Below are 25,448 nucleotides of genomic sequence, written 5' to 3' on the forward strand. Positions count from 1 at the left end.
GGTGGTGTGCAAAGAAATTGCACAAACTGAAATAGCGAATATAAAATCAGTCTAATAGAAACACGACAATTTTGAAAAAAACTCCCATTTATCGCAAAAACTTGCATGAGGTGCTATTTCAGGTGATACAAAGAAGCCATATTTTGCAAAATTGCAATGGAAACAGTTTTTCTGCATTTTACAGGTCACATGATTTATGGCTATGTGCTTGTTGGTAGGAACTGGCTCCCTCAGGCATAATGCAGCAAGAGCTACAAGAGCTGTTATTGCATCGGATAACTCTTCAAAAGTTGAGCGGATCATCAGGAAGATTCAAATCTACAAATTCTCTGTGAAATCGTGGACTATCACCTCCCAGAAATTCGTCATATGTGGCCACTCCCATGTACAAGGGGCTTGCCTACGTCGCCTTTGATTGGAAATAATGATGGCTAGTGCGGCGGCTGCAATAGAAATAAACCTGCTAATGTTTTGAACATCCATCGCCATGCTTCCTTGAATGTTCACTCAATGGAAACACACTCATCTCACAGTTGTTTATCGACATTTCAAAAATATCTAAATTAAATTTTGCATAAATCTGTAGACCAGCAGCTCCAATGTTCAGAGAGGTAAAATTAATAAAAAGCTGGCTTTGAGGAGAGCATAAATAAGTTTCACTTTTAGTTTACTTCCCTGTCTGAAAGGGCCGTCTGTTTGGGAAGTAACGAGCATACGACTGGATAAATGAGACTTGGATTAAACTGCATGAGTTGTGTGAGAGTTTTTATACAAATGTTTGGTATAGTTTTGCTGTTGTTAAATATGGACCCAATATATCAACAATTTTCTCCATTTTCAGATTCTTTGTTCACCGTGGAGGCAAGCGAGAAAATTTTTCTTTACAAATTGAACATTACGTGGTGAGTGATTGATACACAAATCGTGCTTTGGGAGTGAAATATTCCTTTAACTGCCACAAACAGTATCATATATAAAATGTGATAATAATGCACTTTCAAACACCATTCGGAATCGTAATCACAATAACTCTCAACCTTAAACATTTGTATGTTACTCAAGAAAACTACTACGGCGTTAAATTAAACAACGTTGTTGTGTCTGCTGCTGCTCTGTGTTTCTGACACTATTGCCTGATGATACATCGTGAGACAAGACAGTATGATTTCAACAATCAGGGCCCTCTTGTAAGTTTGTTTTGGCAGAATACAAACTTATAAATAGGTGCCTCCTGGTGGCTCGGCTGGTGGAGGTGAACCAGCCTGGGATCTCTGTCATATTACACCCCCCCCCTCTGTCAGTAGTCTAATGAAGGCAAAAATGCCCCACAAAAGTGTGTGTTCTTTGAATCATGTTTGATCCTTACATGGTAATGCCAGAGTTATTGTAAAGTATAGCACCACTCAGAACACCTTATTGCATCGCCCTTCATCTGTCTGCAGAAGGGGGTCAGGACACTGTAGCATCTGGGCTCCACAAAGGAATTCATTAACAATGTGGTATAAAACAATTGTTTCGCATCCACATTGTGGCCAACAAAACGCCACTTGCGGCAAGTTTATTTGTTATTACTAATTTTGATTTTTTGAAAAAAGAAAAGAGCCAAAGAGACAGAGGAACTGCTGTCTGTACTGTGTTGAGGAGACCCCATGAACAGGTGCGCTAACATGTGGCTGCATCCATTTTCATTCTGCATCTTGTTTGTCTGCAGGCACAGTAGGCGGCACTTCACACAAGTGCTGGCGGAGTTTATTGTTTTTCTCCTGTAGGAAATATTGACTGTTCACTCTCACATCTACTGCCACAATGTGAAATCAAGCATCAACCATGTTAATCGCTAAATACTCCACAAGTCAAAAGCCTGTATTTTTTTTTACTCATTAAGGTTTAACCACAACACTATGCTGTATGTGCAGTATCAAAAGGTATCAGTGTAACTGTTCAGCTTAGCAGCCAGGAATAAAATCGTTCGCATTGTGTGTTTCTGCAAACCACAAATACGTTACATTTGTCATTTCATTCATATCATATCAGCATTTCTGAGGTGATGTAATATGTGAGCTGACTTAATCATTCCCCACAAGTGGTTGTCCTTTAGAGACTTGTCACTGTGTTTCCTGCAGCTTTTCGCCTAAGAATGTGGGTGTTTTTTAATAATCCGTTACCATGTTTCCTGTAGTTTTTTTTTTTTTATCCACAAATGTGGCTATTTTGTAGCTACCTGTCACCGTGTTTCCTGGATTTTTTTTTTTTTTGCTGCAAACGTGGCATTTTTATAGAGACCTGTCACGGTGTTTCCTGCATTTTTTAGCTTAAAAAGTGGCAGTTTTGTAGCGACCTGTCACTGTGTTTCCTGCAAATTTTTTAGCAGCAAATGTGGCAATTTTGTAGCAACCTGTCACTGTATTTCCTGCAGGCTTTTAGCCCCAATCGTGGCTGTTTTGTGGCGACCAGGAGGTCTCCTGCATGTTTTTAGCTCCCAAACATAGGTATTTTTTAGTGACTCCTGGCTGTGTTTTCTACACCTTTTCAGCCCCAATCGTGGCTGTTTTGTAGTGATCTGTTACTATATTTCCAGTGGGTGTTAAGTTCCCAAATGTAGATGCTTTATAGCAACCTGTCACTGTTTTCCTGTGGCTTTTCAGCCCTCTAATATAGTGGGTTTTTTTAGGGACCTGTCCATATGTTTCCTCTAGGGTTTAGCTATTTTCTGCAGCGTTTCAGCCCAAAATATGGTGGTTTTGTAGCAACATGTCACTTTGATTCCTGCAGATTTTTAGCCCCTAGACGTGTGTTTTTAATGACCTGTTGCTGTACTTTTTTTGCCCCCAAATGAGGGTATTTTTGTGACCTGTCACTGTTTTTCCTGAAGCTTTTTAGCCCCCTAACCTGTTTTTTTTAGCAACCTTTTGCTGTTTCCTGCAGGTTTTTAGCCACAAACATGGTGTTTTTTATTAACAAGTTGCTGTGTTTACAGCAGTGATGTAGCAACAAGTGTTTTTGTTGTTGTTGTTGTTGTTTTTAATACATCGATGGGTTCTCTAACAACATTGTTACACCAATTTTTGTTTTTTTTAGTGCCAAACATGATTTTTTCCTAACCATAACCTCGTGGTTATTGTGTCTCAGCCTCACTACACATTGACAAAAGCTTTATTGAAATTTCAACATATTTTCTAAATAATGATGTGCAGATGTAATGTATACGTGGTTTGCAGGAGTGTACAATGCCAACTGTTATCTGGTGACTGGGTTGAACCATTACAGGGTTGTTCAAACTTGCCTGAAAACATAAATGACTGGGCACATATGTGAAATATTTGGCACATATATAGCAAATATAATAAAAGAAAAAAGCTCAAAAGAGGGATATAAAAAGATCCAGTTAAGTATACTGCCCAAGGCAAAGAAGTGGCCTTCACTGAAGTGAGGTCTTCCCCACGCTGAGGTTATTATCCGAGGTAAATCTGTATTTCTGGTGTTCATCTCAGCTCTGGGCGGCAACTCTAAGGCAATTCAACGGTTGCTAATGCCAAATCTAAACACAGGGAATCAGATTATGATACAAACAGTTCCTATCAAAACTAATGTTATCCCAGAACATTTTACAACTTATTCAGTGTAATGTTTAATTGTCTACTGCATGCAAATGAGAGTAAACGTCCAAACAGAGATGTTGGATTATCATATTTGTGCCTGCAGTAATGTACAAATGACACCCATTGTATTTAATTTGGGCATCCTGATAGCCAACTATGTTAGGAAACAAACTACAGGATTGCTGTTTGTTCAATGGCTGCAAGAAGAAACACAATAATTTGCCTGTTTACTTCATCTAGTGTGTCTTAAGAGCACTGGAAAGAAGTGGCTGCTATGCAACACAGATACATGGTGAGAATATCTAGAAAAATAACACTTGAATTACACATGTGGCTGCCTTTGTTCTCTGGGTGTTACATCTTGGAGGACCCCTATCTGTGACAATGTAGTTGGTAGGCATGAGAGACTGCTTTGTTATGTCCTCTGTCTGTATCATATCTAACCCAAAGTGTGTTATTTTTCCTAGACTCTTAAGCCTCCACAGTATAATACTAAAAGAATCAGGCCCATATAGATACAGCTCAATCAACCAACCAGTCATTGCTCGCAATTCTTTTACAAGACAACATTTTACATTTTGGGAAATCTGCAAACAACAGATGAGAAGATGGACACCACGCTCATGTCTGTATGCTGAGTTTGATTGTAGGTGGACTGCTTTCATGTAGAGAGGTGAAGTCCTGGTGTTGCCAATGAGACCTTATTTCCCCTCATGTATCCAGATATTTTTAATAAACAGATATTTTGCAGTATGATTTCGCCTCTTGTCAACATGCAAATGGACAGCTTCTAGAGAGTGGATTTTTTATAACTGGTTGCTGTTTCTGTGTGGACATAACAAACTAAGCATTTGGGAAAAGAGTGAGACAATCTCCTGAATTTGCATTTGCCCATCAATGCTTTTTGTTATGAGCAATAGCAAACTAGGCAACTGGTTACCAGCACTGTGTGGTAAAATGATATTTAACACCTGAATTTGGCAGTGCTTCGCCACTTGAATGGAGGCAGCTGCTACAAGCAATGTGTGCTCCACCTCAGTGTCCGCTGTTCAAAGTCTGCAAAAACTGAGGGTTTTGGATGAGACCTGGTCAAACCAGCAGATGGTGGGACATTTTCCAGAGAGTCGCTCAGTGGCGCATGAGGCCAAAATGGTTCAACTACCATGTTTAAATTTACCCAGATGATCTGGGGATCATCAGCACTACTTCGCCCTGTGTGGCCTATAGAGTAAACGCACTAAAGAAATACTGCGGTCGAGTGTGGCCAAGCAGTTAAAGTGCAATAAACTTTTGGCAAAGGAAAGGGGATACAGTAATTTAAAGAGAAAACTAAATCACCCACTTTTGGCTTGAGCGTCTCCTCCCAGGAATGTGAAAAAATCTCAAAAATGGGCAGGGCTGGGAGGGTGGCTAAGACACACCTCATCACCCAAGTGTGCCGCGTCTTGATCCACAGCACCTCCCTGCTCCCTGCATACACACAAAGTAGTTGGTTGGTGAGAGGGCAGCAACGGGGTGGCGACAAGTGGTGTTGAAATTAGGCTCTTGCTTCCAGGATCAGCCAACAGTCTTTTTTTTTTTTTTTAACTATTTATTTAATTAAAATTTGATTGCAATAACAAAGTTTCAACCTTTAGAGGCAGTCACTATGCATATTTCTAAAAAATTTAAATAATTTGCACTAAAATGTCAAGAGTTGGCGCTGAATCAATCAACAACACTACAAAATATCCATATTTGTTCCTATTTGACTAAAAAAAGATTTTTGGGGGTTGACTTTGGAAATGTTATCTGACCAAATGGATCAAATCCTGATAGTGAAACGGGTTTGTGATGCTCTGAAAATGTATCCACTGATTTACAGACGTTTTGCTCGCCATGTAAGTCAATAAGAAAAAGTTTTTTTTGGTTGCAGGGCATCACGTGGTGCTGTAATTACACTGTTTGGCCACTGCAAAAATCGGCTTCAATGCCCAACGCACTTCTTGGGGGCCTGCTTTATCCTAAACTAAGAAACTGGCTGCTGAGGTAGCTACATTTATATCATACAGACATTAGAGTGGTATCACTTTTCACATCTCTTTGCAAGAAAACCAATAAATGTATTTCCAAAAACATCCCCAAACTACTCCCTTAAAGGAAAGGTATCATTTAAATTTTTGTCATTTATAGTGATCTGTGCTAAATTACCTTTTGTGCCCACAGCAGTTAGCTGGTGGGTACAGCAAAAAGAGATTTGTGCCTGCACACACACAAACATAAATAATAAAACCATTCAAATCTTTGCCTTCACGTCCTCTTAACGTAAAAAAAAGTGCCAATAAAGCACATATCATTATTACTTCTGCTGTAAGGTTTATTCAAATCACTCTCTTCCCTGGGAACCAATTTATTTATTATAGCGTACAGGGCTACTAATGGTATTGCAAGCAGGAGGAATGAGTCACGCCTAATGGCTGAGAGTCAGTATGAAGAGATAAAAACCTTATGATTTTTCATGTGGTTGTTACAACAAATGGCTGTTTTATAAAAACTCAAAGCTCTGAATGAGAACAGCCATAATCAGTCAAAGCCAGGCTCTACTATTTTTTTTTATATAGAAATCATTATTCCCTGATTATTGTAGCAGATAGTATCTACCCCTCCAGAGGAAGGCACTATGAATGGTTTGAATGTCCTTGGGTTTTCATCAACTGGATTTGACTGATGGCTGGATAATAACGTGCCGGTACATTCCCTACAACACGAGTCACCCTCCTGAAGTTTGAGAAGTTTGGGGCAGCAGTGCAAAGCACATTTCCGTCTTTGTCTTCACATCGTAATTAGCACACAGTCCATCCCATCCTCCCTCTGTGTACAGCATTTTGGGAAACTGTATCGTGTTGTATTAGCATACCTGAAGTCACAGAGGCAGGAATCTCTGCTCGGCACGGGCCTGCAGACGCACGCCGTCTTTTATCTCTAGGTAGCACAGAAAAAGTTTATTTGGTGTTACCTTGTTATTATTCTTGATTTTCTCCTATGCTGTCCTTCTATTGTCACCAAGCAGTGTGCTAAAGGTAGAGATAGCCTACCCAGTAGACGATGTTGAACAGCAAGAAGGAGGTGGGAAAAAAGACGCGCGAGTACGCGTCCAGTTCAAGTAAATCTATGTGGACTCGTCCTTTTCGCCACGCACCTTCTTTACACTCCTCAAAGCAGCAGAAGAAGCTCTGGCAGTCTTTTCCGTCCAGGCACTCGTAGACACAAGCGTCCTCAAAGTCCTGCCAGTACAGGGAGTTGTTTAAAGCGATGACGGTGTGCGGAGGTCTTACATCCAGGACAGAGTAGTTCTGAGAGGAATAGTTCTGAGAAGAAAAAGACACGCAGAGAAACAGGAAATAAGAGGTTTTTGAGTCATGCTTGAGTCAGGTTTTTGAGGGTTTTTTTCCCCTGGTACAGACAACTTGTTTTACAAGGATTTTTAGATTTATTTTTCCCAGTAACAAATGTGTATTTTTAGCGACCATAGCTTGTTATAGTTTATATAGAGAGATTATATTTGTAGGACTTTACACATTGTATTTTAGGAAAACCCTGCATGGTATATCTTTAAAAATGTGCAGTTTTAAGGCTTAAGATTCATGAGGACATACGCATTATGAAATTGGTATGCATTGCAACTTCATAAATCTCTGATAAACTTTTGCAAAGGTATTTGCAGTGGGGCAGCACGTTCTTGTATTATCAACAGATAAATCCTGCAGTGGGTCAGCTTAATGCAAATGGGACACCAACTCTGCAACACCTGTGGTTATTTACTTGAGTATTTTGACAGACATAAAGACATATTTTCATTTTAAAAACATTTTATAAACCAAGATCTCTATATCCCATTTTTTGTCTCTGTCTAACATTACTGATTAGAGCTTTGGTTTTCTGCAGAGAGCACGAGGTGACAGTCTGCACTCCTTTCCTTCAGTTGTTCAGTCTGATGCACTGTCCCTTAAAATAGTAACAGTCTTATCAGAAGAGCTTATAAAGGGCATCATCTCAACCCTGAAATTATTTCTCACTTCCACTTTGTGATAAAAACAAAGTGCTGTCAGAGAAAAGCTACTTTTGTAACAAGTGACAGTAATCCTGTACATAAGGGCATCACCTCAATCTACATTTTATCATTCACATCACTGACAGCTTCACTGTTAGGTCATTTTAAAGAATATTGCAGCAAGAATATCTAATATATCTATATACAAAACAGTTGATTCAAGGTCAACTCACCGGTCTTTTACGTTCCATGCAGCTGGGTCTTCGAGCGCTGTACGAATAGAAATTCAACGTCGCGTACTCCATCAGAGCGGCAAAGACAAACAGGAAGCAGACAGTGACGAAAAGGTCCATGGCAGTGACGTAAGACACTCTGGGCAGTGACGTCCTGGCCACACTGCTGAGGGTAGTCATAGTCAGCACTGTGGTTATACCTGGAGGACACAGAAGAGGACAAACTTACCTGAGGCACCGCCCACAGGTTATAATGGAGATCCACAAGGTTTGTGCTGCTGTGGTAAAAATAGCAATACTACAGTGTAGAAATACTTGATTGTAGGTAAAAGCCTTGCATTCAAACTTATACACAAAGTACAAAGCTATTGGCATAAAAATACATTTATAGTACCAAAAGTACAAGTAAGTACAATGCAATACTGCCTATTGATATTACTCCTTCAATCATATATACTGTGTTACTGTATTATTATAATCGATGCATTAACATGTTCACTGAGTTTATGCTGCAGCTGGTAAAGGTGGAGCTCCACCAGCCTGCCTGGCTACCTGCTGACGGTCAGTTTTGGGGGAAACGACTCCCCAAGATAGTGGAGAGGAGGTGGGCGGGGTCAAACGATGCACAGAGTAATACTGTATTCAGTTATATAATTTTGTTAAGATTATTCAATATATGAGAATGTAAAACAAAAAAAAAGTCCTTTTTTTTGGGGTGCTATCTGCATGAACCTCCAAATGGCCCCTAAATGCCCAAAATGCCCATTGGCTAATCCGGCCCAGGTGCTGAAACTCAGTTGGACTGTGAAACTAAACTCCGTTTTATTTCCTCATTTTGCTGAAGAAGCATGAGCGGATGCAGGATTATAACAAAAACTGTGGACAAAGAACTTGAAATCTTTGTTAAAGCTTTGACCGATCCTTGCAGTATTTGCCTCGAGATCCTTCATGATCACTTTAAACCCAAGAATCAGATGAACACTTTGGTTTTATACTGTCTTGGAGAAGACAGAGTGGAAAACTCTGTTGACGACAAGGAATTTGAAGCTTTGTAGCAGAGATTACTTTAAAATATTACGTTAATATAAGACTAAAATGTGCAGAGTTTTAGTAAAACTTGCTGAAGAAAGAAGGACAGGATAGGATAGAACAGAATAGGGTTAACTAACTAATTGCTACCATGGTCAACATACAACAACTAGACATAAAATGAATACAGTACAACGTACAACAATAAATATAGCACCAAGCATTGTCAACGAAGGAGCGCAAGAGTCCACCACAACAACTATAGTCAAATGCTTAAAGTATTCACGCAACTGCCTCCGAAAATGAGAGAAAAAGAAAACGATAGGTAATAAATAAATAAAAAAGAGAGAGGAAAAAATACTATTAAGGAAGTGCAATTACGCAATGTGCAAAATTAACGATGCCACCTCTGGAAAATGTGCCATCTTGCTACAGCAACCAACTCAAGCGACAAATGCAAACTACAGTGACAATAACCAAAATGCAAAAACAGCGACAGTAAAAACAACACCAACTGTCCAGTCAGATACAGTACAGCCTTATTAAAAAAAACGATTTATGCAGCAACAAAAGACCTCCCAAATCTTTCTGTGGAGCAACTGGGTAATAGGAGCGAAAGGTCATTTGACACTGGACTAAGACTAACAAAATAAAAATAAAAAAAGCTGACAAAATTAACAATAATCACAATCAACTTCTTTCACATCACACATAGAAACTGATCCATTGTTAATAAAGGCACATTGATTAGAGCAGCTTTAAGATTTTCTGGACTGACTGCGTGCAAAAGTGCCTGCAGCTGCCTGCTTTAAGTACTGGTCTTCACGGTAAAAAATAACCATATCTTATTTAAAAGTGTCATTAAGCTGCTGAGTTAGTCATTTAGACTGACAGCAGATGTTATTGATGTCACTCAGACTGACAGACGTGAGAAAAATCTCTCAGCATCTCGCTCTGATTTCATTCTTTCCTCTCTCCCTTCTCCTCCTCCACGATCATTATAGAGATGCCTATAAGAAAAAAAACAAAAAACATCTGTGACTGTTTCACTGAGGTTCCCATGGTAACAAGCTGGCCCCATCTATTTCAGGCAGACACCTCACAATTTTCCTTTAGCCTCTGCTTGCCACAGTGATTACACTTACCTGCCTTCTGCTGATGCTGTGGCACAGATTCAGGAGTTTTTGCTCTAAACGGTAGATTAAACAGCAAGCATTCATCTTAACCGACAACTGAATGTGAGGGTCTCTGTGTCGAGGGGGTCAAACATAAATGCTTCAACGTATGTGACCACTTTCCTTAAGCATGTGCACGGTGTGATAACTTCCTGCTGAGGTAAGTAATTAAGGGTCAAACCTGAAATGTAAGGTTGTCTGCTCTCGGGTGAAATCACCCCAATCCTTTTCTACACCTGAAGGCCTTTATCTTCACTCCCACGGCAGCTTGACTTCCCCTTGTACTCTACTATCAGCCTACATCTAAGATCCATTCATAATCTTCTCTCTCCTGATTTCCATGCAATTGATCCAGACGCTCTACACCAAAGATGGCACATTAATAGCACTTATTCATTTTTTACCTCTCTCTCTTTCATCAGTTGTGAAGCACGGTGGCTCTCAGCACCTGATACAGACACTATAGGTGGGTTTCCATTACAAATTTGCGCAAAACTTGAGCAATATTTTCGAAATGTTGACAATACACAATTCCACTGAGTGATGCTGTGCGACTTCTCTCACAAAAACATTCCCAGAAGCATGACGATGGATGTTCAAAACATTAGCAGCTTTATTTATATTGCAGCCACCAAACCAGCTGTAATTATTTCCAATCCAAGGCAATGTGGGTTTAACGCAAGTGATAATGAAAAGGCAAGCCCCTTAAAAGTGGGAGCGGCCATGTATGAGGGATTTCCGGGAGGTGTAGATTTCACAGAGGAACTGTGGATTCAAAACTTCTGAAAGATCTGCACAACTTTTGGATGCATGATGCCTCTTGTAGCTCCTGCAGCATCATGTGGGAGTCAGTTCCTACCAACAAGCACATAGCCATAGCATCATGTGACTTTTTCAAATTGCCTTAAATATAACCTTATACGGGCTAAAAAACAATTCTTGTGATATATGGGAGTTTTTTCAAAATTAACGTGTTTCAATTAGGCATATTTAATATTCCCAATTTCATTTTGCGCAATTTGAGGGTTAATTGAAACCCGTCTAATGGGGACTGGCTGGTAGGATATTTGGGTACACAGAGGGCACACTGTGTCGCATGTTTCCATTTAAGTGGAAAGACACAACTTTTTCCCCTTCTAGCCTTTGCTGGTTTGTTTGGTTTTTTTTCTTACTTTGTCGTTTGTGTGAACTGGATGTAAGGGTGTGGGTGTGCATCTGTGTAACTGGCAAACAGGTAGGTACATGTATTTGCATGCCAAAAGATTATAATTTGAAAATATATAAATAAAGTTGCAAAAAATGCCTCTCCACTTCAGGGTCTGAGTAAACATCACACATCCACTCAAATTATTCAGATAAAATATGTATAATTTCTAAAAAAAATTGCAAAGATAGCTCAGTAGTTTGCACTTACTGTTCAAAAGAGGCACGCTAACATACTCATGTTTTTGTAACTTCAGTGTAAATGTTTGAAATTGCTTTTTTTTTCTTTCCTCCAATTCCATACTTGAAGGACTTCACTCAGACACGAAGAAAGAAAATAACTGGATGAAATCAATTACCTTCACCAAAGTGATCCACAGGACTGCACAACAACTAACAGAGAGCATGCACAAAAGAGAAAAAGCAACAAAACAGAAAAGCAGATGGAGTGACTCAAAGTAAGTGACAAACAAATATCCGTGCAGTATAGATGCGGAGTAAAGACAGAGAAAATCCACAGCAAAACATGATTAAAATCTGCAAACAGAAACCTTTAAAAGGAGGACCTTGAGATGATGTCTGCATCAGTATTTGTACTTACTTCTAACAGCTGAAGTTTAAAGAAATGTTCCAGACATAAACCCACAGTGTCTCCTGGTTTGGACAGACTTACTGAGCTGCAGTGAGACCACAGTACCTAAAGCCGTTCTGGCTGGCGTGGCGTCCTTTTTGATCCAGAAGGACACCCAGGAGAGGACCACGGTGAGGATGCAGGGGATGTAAGTCTGGATGGTGAAGTAGCCCATTCTTCTACTCAGGTCAAAGTACACGGTCATCAACACATAATCACCTGTGTGTGAAAACACGACATGAGAAACTTTACGGACACACGCTCCAGTCTGTAGGCGGGTTTCCATAAACACTCAAACTGTGCAAATTAAAATTGAGACTATAAAATACGCCTAAAAAACTCACAAAAAAAGTGTTAAAGCTCACATGAGGTGGTATTAAATGCGATTCGAAAAAAGCCATATTTCACAAAACTGCAATGGAAACACTTTTTGGGCTTTTCTAGGTCACATGATGCTATGGTTTTGAGCTTGTCAGTAGGAACTGGATCCCTCATGATGCAGCAGACGCAACAAGAGCTGTTATTGCATCACATAACTCTGAGAAAGTTAAGTGGATCATCAGAAAGTTTTTTTATCGACATTTCAAAAATATCACTTAAAGGTTGCGCAAATCTGTAATGGAAACCCGCCTACTGTGGACACGAGCACAGAACCTGCACCAATGAGGCAAAAACAAAAAACGTTAATAAACCATACAAAGTCTGATTCAGTACACTGTATAAAAGAAAATGACGTCTGCCGACCAAAAAGCTACTGTGCAGTCAACCTTCACATCAACTATGGAGGTTATCTGCACTGTCATGCTGCCCCATTAACACTTTAACACCTAAATCCTGTGTATCTCAGTGCATTATTCTTTAACTACAAGTGGCCAATTTTGCACTCAGTATTCTCTGTATTTCACAGTTAGATGGACAGCCAAGAAGAAGTAGTCATCTCTCGTGCTTCAAAAGATACCTTGCATCTCTTCACTCATTGAAATGTAGTAATTACAGCACATGATTTAGTATCTCTACAGCCGATATCTCCAACACTCAGATAAGCTGCACTACAAGTACTGAGAGGGAAAATCCGTATTTTCGATTTAGGGGTCCCTTAAACTTCAGACATCCCTCATGTATGCACTGATGTTGGCATAATTGGTTTTAGGTACTTTGTACCTTTTACATAGATAGAAGTGCAAATTGCTGTTAAACTAGAGTCTTGTCTTACAGCCCCTCCCCTCAGAGATTTTAAAACTTTGTTATCTGTTTTTTTTTGTTTTGTTTTGAACAAATCTTTGTAACTCTTTAAAAAATAACTTTATTGTGTGGTTGTCTCGTTTGTGTTTTGCTGATTGTATTCTTGAGAACGTTTCCTGGCCTCGTGTCTCTCTTGGAAAAGAGATCTTAATCTCAATGAGACTGCCTGATTAAATAAAGATGAAATTAAATTAGAATTGAACTTTTTAGGGGTCCTTCATTTAATATGAGAACAGAGGATTGTAGCAGTAAATACGTGTACAACAACATCAAGGTTACACTTTAACCCTCTCATTTAGCACTTATAAGCAGTGTATAAACACTTATCAAAAGCTGTAAATATACTATACTGTAGTTGTAATGGTATTTTACATGTTTATTAAGGTGCCTGAAGTCAAGAATGACACCTACAAGCTCAACATGCCACCTGTGCATGATCTGTATAAACAGTCAGTAAAATCTTTACAACACATTGTAAAGATTTGTTTATATGTGTATACATGTATCATGATTACAGCTACTGTATGTTATAATTCAGTACCTGTTTGCACATCAGTTATGCATATTCAGAGATGTTATAATTGTTGACAAATACATGAATACAATGTTCTCACATCTGCTTGCAGCTCCACTCTGTGTGTTATGAACTATTGTGCCAATGAGTGCTAAATGGAGCTGCGAGGGTTAAAGTGTAGTGTTGCATATATTGTTTAGTCAAGGATTAGGTGGCTTGCTTTAAAAGTTAGGCTTCATACAAAAAACTTCTATATGCAAATGATGAATAATATTTCTAAATATATAAGAGCTGAGTCAGCTCTATGCAGATCACGTACGGCCTCCTCTTAAGGGAAGTGATTTCTCTCTTCAGCCGATATCAGTTATTATTACTGGCAGGAGTATTGAATTCAATTATAAACCTGTATGATATAAATTGCGTCAGTCTGCAGAAATACCTTCTGACACATTGACAGTTACTATTTTGGTTGAAAACTATCAACAAAAAAACAACGTGTGGTCAGTTTCTTGCCTCAAACAGGTTTAGTGGAACATTTTAAGGCTGTAATCTAAGATTTTATATTATTAAATCTTAGTTTTTATACTATTTACTGTCAACTTTTTCCAGCACTTGTCATTCAGTCTATTTACATTTTGTGATGACCTCCTACAGTAGTTTTCATCATCAGTGACGGAGTCCGCCACTCCAATCTCTCATCAAAAATGCATCTGCAGAACAATAAATCATATTTTCTCTCCTTTTTTTATCTTTCTCTTTTTTTGGAAAGTACAATTAGTGTTAAATATTACAGGGGAGCCATACAGAACAGAAAGCCATAACCACAGTGAGCTGTAGATGATTTTTGGCATTTTTATCGGACATTGATAAGGCAGACAGGAAATGGGGGCGACAGCAGGGGCATGACGGGCTGCACAGATCCCCAGCTGGAATTATCTGGCGACATTGTGGGAAAGCGTCATGCGCTGTAAACACTCGGCTTTTACGGTGCTCCTGCACTGTCAGTGTTTACTTGATTTATAACAGAGATCTGAAGCAACTTTTTATTTCTCTGAAAGAGGACATACTGGCAACTCTGGACACCTGTGAGACGGTCTACAAATGAGATGTCATGCAAATGACATTCAGGCATTTTATAACAGATTCAGTGCAGACGGATGGCAGCAGCAGATGGAGACGAGGAGAGATAGACGGGTGCTTCGTGTCATGTACTTTCTGTTTTTTGTAAGCTCGGTCTTAAGAAAGAGACGACATTACATAAGCAGTGAAAGGACAGCAAGTGGTCTGAATAGTAGATTTGCACGTTTAATTTGGATCAGACTTTGTGGTCTGAAAAGGAGCTTAATGAAGAGTTTTTAGATTCATTTATAACCTGACTGAGGCGGAGAAACCTTAACTTGCCAATATTTGTTTTCTTTTTTAATATTCATAAGACAATCTAAAGCTCTTTTTACACTGAGATCGTGCTACAGGCGGCTACAAAATCCCGTCTTTACGCCGCCTTTGCAATTTTACACAGAACCAAACAATGGCGGCATCATGTCCCTGCGGTGTGTAATTAAGACAGCATGCCGGCATTGTGGAACCAAAGGAGGCGTGATGTTTAACACAACGGCATCCCCCTTTAGAGTGACAGAAAACATACGTGTTAGCAGCACTTTATAAACAATAACAAGGCAATAATAATCATTTTCTAGCCCTGTTAAAGGGGAGCTAATTTCGTCCTCTGCTCGTAGGGTAAGGAGCTCTGGCACCTCATTGATTTTCCGGTTAGCAGACACTTACAGTCACTCTTTTTCTTTAAGTTAGCTGCTAACAATTGCTTTAACACTCATCCTGTTCATGGTCCTATTCTGCAGCTGTCTTTTTTTAAACCTGTTTTTTTACCCTGATTTGCTACTGTTACACTGTCCCATGGTGGCTTAAAGGTGAAAAAAGTCTGCCCTTGGCTTGAGCGGTATGTTTCTCGATAACGTCATGAATGCAGGCGATTAAACTCATTCTATGTAGTGCACAGCATGCACCGCCAGAGCTCAGTCTAGTTTTCTACTGGTGAGACAAGCAGCTGAGCTGAAAGACACTGCGACACCTAGTGGTGGAGGGAGAAGCTACATGACTGTCAACAGTGAGGATTTTTTTCTACCAAACCAGAGCTGGTGATTGTTGAGACAGAGGACTTAGCCATCAAATTACTAGTAAGAATAACCAAAACGGTTTGGGTGAGTTTTATTTTCTTGCTGTCGAGTTTTAATTAAGCCAAGTCAGTCGTCTGTGACTGAGAAAAGTTTAATTTAAAAGCTGTGAAGTTGTATTTTTCTATTTGTTAGCACCACAAACTCATACTGTCTCTGTATTATATTATACTGTACTACAAGTATACTATTGTACTCTGTCCCATCCATTCCACAAGCATATCTTTTATACTGGATGGCGAGGCGGCTTAATGATGCAGTATTTAGGATTTGTTTTTTATAGTTTTGTGTTTTATTGGTATTTATTACATATAACGTTACAATAATTTTGATTTAGCACTTGGGCATTTTAATTGTTTTATCTTTTTTATGCTCTATCTTCATCTTTTTGTCATATTTTTATCCTGTTTGTTGTCAGGGGCGTCTGAAAACTGTGACGAATGGATGCCTTTCACTTTATACTTTATACTACAATCTACTAATAAAGGAACCTGGACCTGATTCTCTCACCTTGAACAAGCAGCGTAAAAGTTTCTTCTCCTCAGACTACTTTGGCTGTCCTACCATTTCAAACTTTAGAATACCAATCACAATCTCCAGATGATGTGACAAAACTTTTTGCACAAAGAAATTAATGATGAAATTAATAGGATTTCTGCCACCGGATCTACAAAGCCGGTGTCAGATCCAGATCCTACCTGCTGTGGTCTTGATTATGTCTGTAGTGTTCCTCAGGCCCATGAAATCAAACTGGTAGAGCCGCCAGGACTTTTGGTCAGCCGCCTCCACAGAGTTCTTCCTCCACTTGTAAATCATCTCATCTTGTGGGTATCCATCTGCAATTACACAGAGCATGTGTGTGTGACCCTTGGCGCTACATGGCACATCCTAATGATGGATCTCCTGTGCAGACGGACCTAAGGCCACCCAGAGCAGCATTTGTCTTGTGCTGGAGGCTGGCTAATGAAAAGACAGTCTGGAATACAGACGGAGGCAGAAGGAAAGTAGATTAAACTAAAGGTTTGGTCCAATAATGCACTGAATCCGTCTGGATGTTGAGCCTGACCTTCACATGATGAGCGCGGAGCCCGGGAGTGCTTTTACAATCGATCACGTGAGGTTAATGATGGGTTAATGATTCCATTTCTGCTGGTGTCGCACTAGCCTGGATCTTTTCTGTCTTAAACAGACACATAATCATTTTAAGTAGAAAAGCTAACAAAATTATGATCTTGCCTGATAGCAATTTGATGTAATAGGCTTTCAATTAACAAAAACATTAACTGTGAGGGAAGATGTTGCCCAAACTACTAATTGTTTTCAAACATGCTTGATGAATGAATTCCATTAACATTTGTCACAGCTCTCTCATTTGCTATTAATGATGCCATTAAAGATTCAGCGACTCTGATTCACAATATTCAGAAAATAAGAGCTTTCTGCTGGAAACAGCTCTTTGACCGAGAAAACTTTTATGAATGGAAACACTAGATTGGCAGTTTTCTGTATCACATATGCATAAAACAATATAAATGAGCTCACGGCAAAAGTTGTGATGCATTTATGAAAGAGCAACATTCATATGACTAAAAACACATTGGCCTGACAGAAAGACATGGTACCTTTCAAAATAAAAGTACTTTTGGTGTAGTTTCTACCATCTTAACGTCACAGCATTTGAGGTAATATTTGTGGTTATTTCTATTTTCTGACACTTTTAAACAACTATATTTCAGAGGCAAATATTGTTTGCTGCACAACATTAAGCTGACATCAATAGTTAGTGTTTTTCTCATTTTATTTTAGATTTTAAAATCAAAGTTTTATGAAACAAGACTTAATTAAATATAATGCATTGTTGTCTGGTAAATGGTTGACTGACAGTAATTACACATGAATTAATAGTTATACTGTTAACAATAAATTGGTCATTAATACTGTCGACTAATTATTAATAATGCTATGATTCATGTCATTTTAACATTTTTTGCTGTACACATTATAACAGTATATATACTTGTATTTTTTATGTTTTTAAAATTGGTTTGTAAACCATTTATTAACATTATTTGGATAGCATTAATGAAGTTTCAATGGATTATTATAATACCTTGTTACTAAATAATCGTGTTAAAGTAAAGTCTTAATCAAAGCTGAAACGATTAGTCGATTGTTTGACAAGTCAGTTGGCACTAGTTTCCTAGTTTCAGTCATTTTCCCATGCAAAAAAAATACATTTAAAAAAATAAATATATATATATACACACACAAATGTAAAAATGCTGGCTTTGAATTTGCTATATGCTTTGCTTTGGTCACTAGCTAGCCACTTAACGAATGCATGTAATAAAGGATAAATAACATTGAGGCATTAAATTAGTATGAAAAGACAAAAAAAAAAAATTAAAATTGTTAACTAAAAATTTTAAGATTTTATAATACTCGTTTAGCTGATAATATTCTCATGAGTAACTCATTCACTATTGAGTTTTGACTGATACTACTGAGTTATACAAAACAAAAACAGCACTAACAACAGAAAGACAAAAAGATGAAACAACATGAAAACATTTCATACAAAACAATACTTACACCCCAGTTTTATATTTGTTTATCACCATGTTTTTAAACTTTTTTTTAAAACCTGCAAAGTAAATCACATAGTTTTAATTCCTTTTTTCAAAGTGACATACTCTATGTTTATCTGAGCATTTCTGCTAAAAACTTTATAATAATATTAGCTGATAACTGTTTGCTGCACCTGGAAAAATTAAAACAACGAGCTCTGTAGAGCTGAGGGGAACTGTAAACTGCAGGATATTTGCATTGTGCTCAGATGATTACTTCAATCCCCCAGAGGCATGATGGCTTTGAAAATAAGCTCATCTGATTTAATCAGAAAACATAGACGTCGTCATGGAAACCAGTGTAATGCCTGGTGATATCCTCAGGTAAGGAAATGGGTTTAATGGATCACAGTGGGATGGGTCCACAGACGTGGCCGTGCAGCGAGCAGGTCACAACAAGCTCTAATAAGCTGCACAAGGTAGCGAGGTGTTATCACACTGAAGCACTGTGTAATCCTGATGAGACATCGCTGTGAGCCAGCCATAGATCCACAGCACATCAACCACACGGCAGGCTTCACTTTCAACACGCTGCCACATTACCAAGAGCATCATCGGGTTTACTGCATGTCCTGCAAAGTGGACTGACGAGCCTTTATATGTCACATCCAGTCAGAATAAATCCCCCAATCTCAAATTTAGAGCTCTTCTATTGAGCTTTCGCGATGAAAAGCTGACTTGGAGCATAAAACACAATACAGTTATTGCAAAACAGACGTGTTTAATCATAGTGTGTGTTTGTATACTTCTGACTTCATGATGTGGAGGCAGTTTTGTACTGGTGTTGAATACTTGACTGCACTGATGCTTCAGTTTACTGTACTCATCTTTCCTTTCGTTCTTTAGACGCCACTTTATGAGCTTCTGTAAGTCAGACTGTTCAAATGTTTCCATAGTTACCTACAAACCAGCCTGAGAGTGAGGAGTCGAGGATATAAAATGCTGCTCTCCAAAGATGGCTTTTAAATTAATGCATTTTGGTGCAGGTATGAAACATTAGCAGTAATTATAATACATTGCACATTATGCGGATCTCTTTAATGACAGGCGACACAGTCATAGAGTTGACATATTTTCTGCCATCTGCCCTGCTGAGGTACCTTAAGGCAAAACGACTGGTGTATAAACTTCTGAATGGGAAAGAGGAGGCAGGCTGAGCACTGCGTTATAAATAGTTACATTGTCTATTCAGTGAAATCATAGAATAGAAAATAAACAATTTCAGTTATTATCATTTTGAAATATTATCATTAAATAGCTGCTATTTGTGAATCAAGTAGTCTGGAGCCAAGAGCGGCTTATGAGAAAATGGGCCCCTGAACTCAGACATGTAAAAAGCCTCATCCCAAACACACAGTAGCTGAAAGATGGTTGTCTCTGTTATTTTCCTTTTCTTGGTGGTCCTTTTGCGTCTCTTTGTATAAATTTTGTGTCTCTTTGTAGTAATTTTTCAAGTTTTAATGGTCTTTTTGTGTTTATTTGTAGTTATTATTTCTCTCTTTGTGGTCATAATATTATTTTTCTCCCTTTATGGTCATTTTGCATCTCTTTGTAGTAATTTTCCATCTTTTTGTGGTCATTTTAAGTGTCTGAAGATTTTATTTTATCTATTTGTGGTTGTTATGTTTCTCTTTATCTTAAATTCTGTCTGTTTGTGTTTGTTTTATGCTTCTTTGTAGATTTTTTTTCTCTCTGTGGCTGTTTTTTGTCTCTTTGTGGTTTTGTGTGACTGTAGTAATCTCATGTCTCTTTGAGGTTGTGTTGCTTAATATTTTAGTGAATTTTCTATTGTGTTCATTTTGCATCTCTCTGGAGTAATTTTTCGAGTCTTTACAGTTATTTTGTGTTACTTTCTAGTTATTATTGATCTCTTTGTGGTCATAGTATTTTTTTTGTGTGTGCCTTTTTTCATCTCTTCTGTGGTCATTTTGCGTCTCTTTGTGGTTGTCATATTGACTTTCCAGCAAGAAATGTTAATAATCATCTCATACAGAGGTCCTGGTCCAGGGGCCCTGTGCCTGTACCGGTAAATCTTACTCTCTGAGACCAATAAGCAAACTACCGACAACCTTCTGACTCTGGTTGGGGGGGAACTATTTTCTCTGTTGGTGCATTTTACTTACATAACTCATAAGTCGTCACACTCAGCTCTGAGGACCTATGGTGTGATACATGAATGTTTTTGAATTGTCCTCCAGCCTCTTGGCCACGACTGTCCTCCACAGCTACTTTTACACTTTTTAAAAAAGTGTTTTTTAAACAAACACGAAAAAGCATGTTTGCATATAATGGTCACTTCAGAGGCTACTGTTTTCCACACACGCAGCCGTAACCTGGTGTGAACAGAAACTGAATATTAAACCAACATAATAACCTGAGACATAACTGATAAAATATGGTGCTTAGCTGCATAAGACACTCCTTAAACAAATATTCTAACGTCACACACTGTGGCCGTATAGAGAAGACTGTGTTGAGGGTGTACTCACAGCTGGAGAAGATGAGCGGACACGAGTGTTCGTCCATCGGGAAGTTGTGCAGCTGCAGCTGGCACTCTGCGTTTATCGTCAGTCTGAAAGGAAATCAGCACAATCAGTTCGTGATCTCTCCCTCCTCGTTTCGTTCTGTAGAAGAGGATTTAATGTGAAACCACATTACAGGAACTAATACTTTCAAAGCATCACATCTATGAAAGTCATCTGTTGTTATTATTTTCAAAAAATTGGACAAGAATGTGGGCAGGAATGCATGACTTCAGTTTGGATAAAAAAAAGTCTCTGAGCCTTGAGTGGGGCGGCAGTTTGTGTAGTTTCCTTCAACCTACAATCTTGGGACTGAAGGACAATAATCACTTAGTGTGAGACAGCAGTGAGTGGAGACTGTGAGACTTCTCTAAATCACCTACAGCTACAGTCAGTGTCCTTCAGGGGCAGAGGTTGAGGAAGAGTCGGCCCTTTACAGCTTGTTTCTCTGTAATTGCTTCTTGAATTCCACTCAAGGCCATTTGTTGCCCACAAATGCTAAAAAGACACTTTAACCTGTAGAGACATTTTATAACTGTCTTTCAAAAGTCTCAGTCTTCAGAAGCAGATGGAAAAATGCATTTAAGTACTAAACAAAACAAAGCAAATTCTGAATGAGAAATCACTCCACATTCTCTGCTGCTAAATAGTTTTACCATATTTAAATTACTGTGCGGAAGTTAATTACATTCACTTTCTATTTTCCAAAAAAGAGCAAAACTGATCATTCACAATGTTGGATATCTGGATCACACTAACTCATTATTCTTACAGTTTAAATGATTAAAATGTACAGATCTTGTGGAACTTCAAACAGCACAGTTAGTGCTAAAAATAACCTAAAATATTCAAAAACTGTTCAGTAATTGAGAGGGGGGTTACAATTTAAGGTGAAAATTTAATTTACAAGCTTACATTGTTCATACCAGCAGGAAAAGTTTTTGTTTATCTGTCTGTGCAGTGAAGCTATGGTTTTAATACAGTTTTAATGTGGAGCAAAAACAATGTCAAAACATAAACAGGTTTAAAATAATGTATAAAAACATGATTTTCACGAGTTACAGGGACGAAGAGGACGTTTGAAAATCACCAGGTGTTTATAGGAGTTACTGTTGGGTATGTGGGTGTATGCGTTTACGTTTAATTAATTAGAGTATAGGTTTAAATGAATAAGAAAGCTGGTTAATTAAAATTCAGTGACTTATGAAGAAGAGGTGGGATTAAATAAGTTTTTATTTTTTGAACACGTAAACCGAATCATCGTGTTTGATCATATCGTGTACTTTGTTTTTCACTGTCTGTAAATATTACTTTTCCCCTGTCTTCTTGTTTGTATAATGTTTCTCTATTTTCTTTTTTAAAATGTTGAAAATGAATCAAATCAAACTAGTAAAGTCGATAATTTGACCTTTTACGTATTTTGCATGAGATTCTACAGAACGCACAGCAGCTGCAGCTCTGCAGTATATAAACTATGGTTGAAATGATTAGTCCATTAATTGATTAGGCGAATGTCAGAAAGTAAAAGGTAGCCTGTGGAGATTCTGACCACCATTAGAGCAGTGAAGTAATGTTTTGATTAGTGGCTCCATACATTGTTTGCAGTTTGCATTAAAAAAAAAAACCCTCTTTACATTTATTTATGAGTGTGGAAATGCATTCAGCACATGTCAGTGCTCAAGGACACAGAATAACGTTTTTCCCTCAAACACAACATTGTTTTTTTGAGTTAAGTCCTTATAATTCAGGATTCTTGATGTCTTTTTTTTTTTTTTCAAACTAAATATCTTTGGGTTTTGGACTGTTGGTCAAGCTAAACAGGATGTCTGAAGATGTTACCTTGGACTCTGGGAAACTATGATGGACAGTTTTGTGTACTTGCTGACATAAAACCAAACAGACCAAACAAGTAATTGATCAATAAGAAAGATAATTGTTAGATGCAGCTATAGTTTCCTGTATATTCATAGTAAAACTGCAGTGATTAGTTAGTCAATTAATCAATTAGTTGTTAACTAATTCTATGATCACTTAATTGGTTTGAGTAATTTTTTACAGCAAAAAAGGTCAAAATTCTCTGATTTCAGTTTCTTACATGTGAATATTTTCTGGTTTCTTTACCCTTTTATGACACTGAACTGAATATCTTTGGTTTGTACAGGAAATAAGACATGTGAGGACGTCATGTCAGCCTTTGGGAAACACAGATGGATAATATGCTCAATTTTCTGACATTCTACAGACCAAAAGACTTATTGACCAATTAAGAAAATAATAAAGATACTTGTTAGTTGCAACCCTGATTCATTTCCTAAAATGACTGCATTTAGAAAATATGTGATACTTCTCTTTTTTTACAGCACATTATCTTATCAACACATTCTCAGCAAGTATTACAGCGTGTATTAAACAACACAGGATATCCACGTGAGCAATAATCTTAATCGAAAAATGAAAGGTGGATTTCTATGACTTTTATAAGCCTCAAATGGCAACCGAGTCATTACAGTATGGACGGGCCTTTGACAGCCTTCAGCGGTCTGTAATTCACAGAACTCATAACAGACACGGTGACGAGTCTGCGAGGACGGAGAAGCATCGCTGTGGAGAGACAGTATGACATTGTATTTCTGGGTTTTTCCCACTGCTCTGCCACCATGTGCTCAAAGGTTATTTTCTCTATTTTTCAACCTGGACCCTCTCACATTTTTGTCTGGAGGCTCAGAAACAGCAAATCGAGATCAAAGAACTAGTGGCGATGAAAGCCGACAATTTTGTCACATCAGCTTGCCACTAAAAAGTTGCACTCGAACACACCGCATGACTACAGCCAACAAGCACATACGCTCTACTCTTGTGTGAGAGGAAATAACTCAGCAGGTGGTCGTAGTCTGTATTTGTCATTAAAAAAAGGGACGCTGGAAAACTTACAGGAAGTATTCAAGATGCTAGTTAGCCAGTTTGCTCATTAACAACACAAGCAGATGTTTCAAGAACAAATGATATTTACCGTACTAACAATAAAGCAGTCACAAACTGTCTCTGTTAAAGAGCTCAATGACCCACCATCATACCTATATTTGTATTTTATTTGTTAAAATTGTCATTTTTTTCACTAACATCAATGTGTCACATCCTAAACAAATCAGCACAACCTCAGGTAATTGTACATGCCACTCAACAGAAACTTCTATGCACTATATTATGGAGTATTTGTACGTAAAACAAAACAAAAAAAGAAAATCGGAACTTGAATTTTGTCATATTTGATTGAAAAAAAAACCCACTGAACCATTATAATGAACTAATAAAACGAGTTTGTTTCGATCTCATGCCTATTTGCCTTTAGTCATTTGTTTGCTTTCTTCGCTTTTCATTTCTCCACTTGAGCACTGAGCTGAACTGCCAGTCAGAGTCATTTCTCTTGCCGATGTGCAATGCAAACTAAATATGCCGAATCATTAAAAAAACAGCCAACAAGGGTCAACCAGTGCATACAGTGCACGACAGACTACAAAAACTAAGGTCACAGACGCTTACCAAACTTAGACATTGACAGATGGCAGACAGTTGCCTTAGTGTGTCATAGCCACACATTTCTGAATTAGTCTGGAGTTGAATAAAAGTGCTGCAGCCGGCAACCACAAAACAGCCTGCAATGTAACTCTTTGGGGCAACTGTGCACCTTCAGTGTCTGTCCACTGAAAGTGCTTGTTTTTTTGCTACCGACAGACTCTGATTATTACAAGTGCCTGACAACAAGACAGAACATTTTTATTTATTAACACTTTTTGATCAGTGCTTAACAACACAGGCACTTCCCTCTATGGGCACGGAGTAACAGCACCAACAAAAACACCACCAGTTTACCAGTTTGCCTGTCAATCTTTTCTCTCTTCTGCTCTTTAATTTGTAGGAGCTCTGCATGCATACACACTGACTCCAGTAAATACAAGCAGCTTCATTCCCGTTGTCTAAATCAGGGAAATAATCAGCCACGACATTAAAGATCTTTTAGATAGCACCAGGCTATGCTTTCTGTACGCCAACACAACAAAGTCTTTGCTCACTGTTTTCAACAATGTTTTCCTGCAACAACTTCTCCTGAAGTGAGACGCAACAACAAACAGACTGAGTCAAGCGTATTGCAACTTTTTCTCTGTATAGTGTCCTTTCCATACTTTTGTCAAACACTTACAACAATCTGAGCCCATCAGTTGCAAAAACCAACATTTTTAGTGGATGTAAACTGATGTTGCACAGTTGCCCTGAAGGATTGCACTGCAGCCTGGTTTGCAGCCGCAGCCCTCTCTAAGACTGTTGCTCCCACTAGTCTTTTAGACACAAAAACTTAGAAAAATAGAGCACAAGCTGAGAAATACAGGAGTTTCCCTTCAAACAATGATGATGTTTTAACAAACTTCTAAGACAACTGCTCAGCGTAATTACCA

General features: G+C 38.4%; 1 protein-coding gene across 1 annotated transcript in view; it reads right to left on the bottom strand.

Annotated features, from left to right (window-relative positions):
* Positions 1–6,196: 6,196 nt before the first annotated feature.
* The window catches only part of LOC121966882 (gamma-aminobutyric acid receptor subunit gamma-3), a 62,168-nt gene continuing 42,916 nt past the window's right edge, over positions 6,197–25,448 (bottom strand). The window contains exons 5-9 of the mRNA XM_042516955.1: positions 20,965–21,047; positions 16,547–16,684; positions 11,967–12,119; positions 7,863–8,062; positions 6,197–6,931 (exon numbers count right to left, since the gene is read on the bottom strand). Of these exons, the coding sequence (XP_042372889.1) occupies positions 6,653–6,931; positions 7,863–8,062; positions 11,967–12,119; positions 16,547–16,684; positions 20,965–21,047 (853 nt within the window). The 3' untranslated portion in view covers positions 6,197–6,652. The remainder of the gene's footprint in view (positions 6,932–7,862; positions 8,063–11,966; positions 12,120–16,546; positions 16,685–20,964; positions 21,048–25,448) is intronic.

This window comes from Plectropomus leopardus, chromosome 3, assembly GCF_008729295.1.
Source record: "Plectropomus leopardus isolate mb chromosome 3, YSFRI_Pleo_2.0, whole genome shotgun sequence".
In the NCBI taxonomy this organism is placed as follows: Eukaryota; Metazoa; Chordata; class Actinopteri; order Perciformes; family Serranidae; genus Plectropomus; species Plectropomus leopardus.